We start from the raw sequence: 6,030 nt of genomic DNA, 5'->3' as shown, positions 1-6,030 counted from the left end.
AGAACAAAATCGCTAATTGATATACTTCCGTGTAGAGCTGAGGAAAAGACAAGAATAGCAAGAAGAGCTTGTTTTTCTTGGTATTTTCATTAGGATACAGATCTGTGGAATCATGATATATGCACTCGTTAATATTCTAACAGCATACTGCAGTAGCTAGTTCCTTTATGAAAAATGTGTATGAACACTGCTATGACCCAAGTGATCGGCCATTAGATATTGTAGAAAGGCAAGAAGTACTGGTTCAATCCTTTCCAGCACCACAAAATAGGAGGATGAAAGTGGTGTGCAAAAATCTTAACAGATACAGAAAAAGCTGCAGGACAAAATTTATAAGGGGGAATAAGTGAAAATCAGAATTCTCTAGTGACGGTGCAGTGGGAAAGTAATCATGCAAGTATAATGGAGTCAAATTGGTGCAGGTGCTCTCTCACTTTTTGACATATTGATTATCTATTGGTCAGTGCATCTGAGTAATTACGTCTTAAAAACAGGAATGGGATATAGTAAACCTGAAAAGTGTCCCAAAGAATATTTTAGGAGGAGAAGCCAGCGCAAGGAGTGTATGGTACTAGCAAACTGTTCCATTAACAAACTAAATTATTCCCATCACAGAGGTGAAAGTACTGGTAGTCATAGGGAGGTAATATGAAGAACAAAAAAAAATAATAATTGTGCTATTCCACTGGAAAAACAAATGCCAGGTGGCACAAATACTAGAATATTAACATGCTATATATTGAACACTGTCTCCCTTACTATGGATGATATATCCAAAACTTACTACAGCAACACTCAAAACCCACTCAGAAAGGATGTCTTTGACATAACATGCTGCCACTTTATATCAGTGGAAACTGGTATTATGTTTGAGCTCAGCTGATCAAAATAGTGACGACCCTTTTTTCAACACTGAATGGAACTTAGTCCCCCAGTTTAACTCCTGCTTCCAAGTCAGAGCTTTTAGTCTATAATGTATTACTAGGAAGAACAGAGAGGCAGCATGAGAAGATGTTGTCTCATCTGTGCCACTTTAGACCTGCTTGCATAGATAAATGCAACACACAGGTGACAGTGCTGTGACAGCTCTGACATACTTGCAATTTGTTTCTGTTGGGATAGGCTGGGAGAAGATCATTTAGATGGAAAGTTCAGGAAACTAAGCTTTTTCTTACTGCTCCTTTTCATATAGAGTAAGCGCATTTGCTACAGAATTGGTAACTTCTCGTGGTGATAGCAAAAACAGTACTGTAATCTTTACTTTAAAAAGTTTTCTGATAGAGACCGTCCCCAAAGGACAGTAAGAAAATTTGATAACCACTATGAAAGAGGTAAAGCCCTATTACAGATTAAGAACTCATTGAGATAGGAAAATAAATAGCCAAGTCTTGATGGAGAAGAAGTTAATAGGAACACAGATCATGAATAGGACTAGTGGTGGTCACTAATTTTTAAGCAGGTGGGAACAATGGTGGGAAAAGTGGGGAATAGTAAAGTAGTAACATTTGTAGATGACAGTCAAAATTAGGAAGGACTTGAACTTGGAAAGAAGCAAACAAAACTAAGGAACTGGATAACTTTTGATGAAGTACAAAGTAGTCACTGGTAGGACAAAACACACAAAGTAACGAGAATGCTTTTGTACGCTACTAGGTTTTGAATTAGTTAACATCTCAGGAAACAGACTTAGGCTACGTGTACTGCTCAATGAAGTCCTCTTACTGCACAGCTGTGCTCAAATAATGTTAAGCAGTTTTTAAGAATAGGCTAGAAATCATGCCAGTATACATTTGATAATACACCCTCACTTTCAGTGCTGTGTTCAGTTTTGGTCTTCATCGCCCAGGCACTAATGGAAAAGGTCCAGAGAGAGGCAGTGAAAATCTAGTTTAGGGCCTCCACAGAAGGAGAGACTAAAAAGATGAATGAGAAGTCAGAGCTTGGAAAATGGGGGGGGGGTCACTTTGTCCGTCCTCCCTGCTGATGCTGGACTGTTTTTGGTCTATTAATGAGTGCTTTGTCCAGTCTAGTTCTTAAACAATGCAAGTGATGTGGGCTTTCTTTGGGAAACTGTTCCAGACCTTTAATTTTTCCTACTATTCAGCTAATAGTTTCCGTTGTTCATTTTCATCCCATCATTTCAGGCCATTTACTCGAGGTCAGCCTAAAGAATTCCTTCTCTTTAATATTTTTTCTATTAAGTTGGTGAAAGCACAAGAAAGGAGATGTATGTAAAACAGCAAGTGTTCTAGAATGAGCCAGCTGAGTGCTTCTTTTTAACCTTTCCCTATAATACAAGAACAAGAGGCCACTCTAAATTAAAATGTAATACTTTTTTTCTCAACATATAATTAACCTGTGGAAATAGGCTGCCTCTTGGTAGCATTGAGACATTAACTTACTAATATTCATAAAAGGAACAGACAGACATTCATAGGAATATCATCTGCAATTTAAAAACCAAAAGGCATTTTAATGCTTGGGTACAGATTAGGCACAAACTGACCACCAGCTGGGGACAGAAATTCTCTTTTGTCTGCATTCATGCTATAATTGCAAAATTAGGTCCATTTTGTGGGGGTTTATCACTTGCTCTGAAGCACACTACTTTGGCCAGAGGGTACTGGATTATATGACACCTCCTCTCTTCCTCTATAGCAATTCCTTTATTTCCCTGGGTCTCCTAACTGGAAGTGGACTGAGGACATCAGCGTTGAGGAAGTATTTAGTCCCATATTATCTTTAATCAGTATTTTAAATTCCTAATAGGTTTTGGGGAGAGGGGGTTGGTAGTAGTTAGGTATAATTTATTGATGGATAATGGGGTGGAGGTATGTGGAGGAGCTTACCAATTAGTGAGGAAACATTTTTGAGGTGCATTCTTGTCTGTTATATTGTGCAACAAGTGACCTATTATGTGTTTCCACTAATCATTCTCCTCTGTTAGTGTTTGTGTGGGTGGGCCTGTTTTATTGCTGTTCCCAAATATTGATCACCCACATATGATCTTTTTTTTGCATCAAATATAATTATTAGGCCTTCCTTGCTTATTCTTGGCTTATTTTCTAAGTAGTGGAGGAAGGGTGGTTAAAGTTAGTTTTTAGTGGATGTTAAATAGATTATGTGGGAAATATATCAGTTATATGGGAAGATCAGCATAACAGTACATAGGCATGGTAAATACTGGTAGAGGAGTAATATATAAAGTAGTATCCGTTCAGTTGGTTACCAAAATTAAGGTCAATAAAACATTTTTTTTTTTAATCAAACCAACACCACACACAAACAAAGCCACCTATGTGGCATAAAAAACAAATGAGTAGTACTACTCACAGTCTCTTAGCTTCAGAAAAATATACAGAAATCTGGATACTACTTTTTTAGTTTATTATTTACCTCGTTTAGACTTTCAAGGGGGAAAGGGCTTTATGAGGAGAATTTAGCCAGTCTCCCATTGCTCTTGTTTAAAGTAGGGACATATTGGGAAGAACTACATATTAATAAAAGGAATATATAATTTTGGATAAGTCTTTAAAATTCTACTGCTGTTCACTTCATTCTAAAAATACCAATATCTGCCAATAAAGGTGATGACATTGTGTTTAAACCTGTTTATTTAATTGTTTAGAAAAAGCAAAGAGAACTTGCCAAGATGAGAAGATGTCTGAGACCGGAGGAGTTGACGAACCAGTTGAACCAAATAGACCTAAATATGCAGCATGAACAGTTAGAAGAGAACTTCCAGCAACTTGTTTCAGATTACCGACGGGTCCTAGAACGACTTGCTCAGGCATGAGAATTCTACCTTTCTGTACAGGAAACTTGCAGATTTCTATACATTGTGTTGTGAAGCACATCCATAATTGCTACTTAATTGCAAAATCTCGTGACGTTTTAATCACATTTAAGATGACTTTGTGCGTTTTTTCTGTGCATTTTGAATATTTTCTATTTTTGTGTTGTAGATTTAAAGATGGTTGTACTTAGGTTTTGGGGCACTTACTGCTTAAATAAACAGGAATGTAGATTCTGAGATGCACTATCACTGCAAGTGTTCGGGTCTTCTGTACAGTTTTGTTCAGATGCTTAGTGAGGCTTGAGATGAAGCAGGTTGGACTACTGTAGCCTAGAGTATTGAGATTGTTAGCGACTTCTTAAATAGTTCAGTTGTTCATAAGGTAAGTTTAAAAATAAAACCAAATTATTTCAAACGTGAAATGTTTGTGTTAATTGCTAGAAAATCTTTACAAAATCCTATTTCATTCTCCTGCCCTCTGCTGTTCATGACCGGCTTTGTGCATACACTGTTACATGGCCCTCATCATCATCCGACCTGAGCATATCTTAAACAATATCAAATCCTCATCCCCTCCTGTCTATAGGAATAAATATAAATAGTAATGATTTTTTTAGCAATTTGTAATATGTTTGTGTTGAAAGATGACTGAGTGTGGTAGAAAAGATTTGTTGATGGAATGCTAATTTGAAGAAATGGACTTTACATTTGGCTCCAAAAACTGAGATCCATGGTCATTTTCTCTCTAGGGAATTCATGTTGAAACCATTAATGAACAGTAACATATTTATTATGTGTTTTGTTTAATAGTTTTAAAACTCTTCATAGTTAAGCAATTGTCTTAGCTTATGGAGGCATAGCTTCTCCTTTCAGTGTGCTTAGGTTACTTACATAATGTTCCACACTCTCTTCTGATGGTATTTACCTGAAATCCCATAACCAACTCCTATAACTCACAGCTTTCAGAAACTACCAGTTTTCCATTAACTCCTTAGTACTGAGAGTTGGACTTTTTGGCAAAGTTTGCCAGAACAAAAACTTTAAAAATTGAACTGATGACAAGAACACTCAAATTCAATTGATGCTACCAGACCACTCTTCACTTTGCTTTATGACTTACCACTCCTGCAGATCCATAAGAGTCCCACAACGCTTAATATTATTATGTATTCTACTTGCAAACCATCTGTGGTGCTGTAATATTCAAAGTGTACACACAGCAACTATAGCTATCCACATTGCTCAAGTTAATGAAATAAATGCAAGTCTGATAGGATGAATCATCCTTTTCTGTATAACTGCTCCCTCTCAAAATCCTATCTGTGCAGTAGGCCCCTGTGTCAATCTTAATAGTCCTTCTCTCAGTAATGTACAGGATGGTATAGTTAGCACTGAAATTGTTATACTGACAGAGAGGCTCTATGGACTTGCTCTTACAATATATTTAATAGATTTCACAGAGGATTGGTTGAAATCAAATCGATTTAAATTACAGATTTTAATCATTTAAAAAATCAACGTTAATCATGTTTTGCATTTGTAACTTTTAGTTATTTTCTTAAAAGTTGATTCCCATTAGTTGATAACCATTAAAACGTTATTTGTAACTAAGTATAGCCTTTACACTCAGCGTGGTGCTTCTTTTTGCTAACCTGAGGATACACTATATGCACATTTATTTAAGCAAGGACTTAGCTAAACTTAAATTATTCAGTCTTAATACATTTTAATAGTCTTAATTTTTACATTTTTTGTTATAAAATGAATGCTCTATTTCTTATTTACTAGATGAATGAGACAAATCAAGTAAATTCTATTTGGATGGAAATTCAGATTCAATTAAAAAGACACACACAACAGGGTTTTTTGTATTAAGTAAAACTACCTAAGAAAACTATGTAAGAAAAGTTTATCCAAAAAATATATGAAAACATATTTTGCCTTTAACAGCGATTTACTAAACAAAGGAAGTATTCTCTGTGTAGTTAATGAATTCACCTGATTGTTTCCGGTCACTGGGTCCTTCAAGATTTTAGAACTGTTAGGTCTCATCCTCTCACACCTAGTTTTTATTCACAGATTGGAAGAAGAAAAACAAGCTTTCCTGCTTTTTTCAACTCCCAGTCAGCTTCTTAACTTTGAATGAATTTGCATTTGTATTAACTAGTTGAATCAACAAAAGTTAAAAAAATATTCTCTCTCTACCTGTAAAAGAGGCTTCTGCTGTCAAACAT

General features: G+C 35.9%; 1 protein-coding gene across 1 annotated transcript in view; it reads left to right on the top strand.

Moving 5' to 3' along the window:
* HAT1 (histone acetyltransferase 1) overlaps window positions 1-4,211 on the top strand; it is a 47,304-nt gene extending 43,093 nt beyond the window's left edge. The window contains exon 11 of the mRNA XM_030581099.1: window positions 3,629-4,211. Within this exon, the coding sequence (XP_030436959.1) occupies window positions 3,629-3,796 (168 nt within the window). The 3' untranslated portion in view covers window positions 3,797-4,211. The remainder of the gene's footprint in view (window positions 1-3,628) is intronic.
* The last annotated feature ends 1,819 nt before the right edge of the window (window positions 4,212-6,030 follow it).

The sequence above is a fragment of the Gopherus evgoodei genome, chromosome 11, assembly GCF_007399415.2.
Source record: "Gopherus evgoodei ecotype Sinaloan lineage chromosome 11, rGopEvg1_v1.p, whole genome shotgun sequence".
NCBI classification, from domain to species: Eukaryota; Metazoa; Chordata; order Testudines; family Testudinidae; genus Gopherus; species Gopherus evgoodei.
This window is presented reverse-complemented; position numbering and strand designations above follow the sequence as displayed.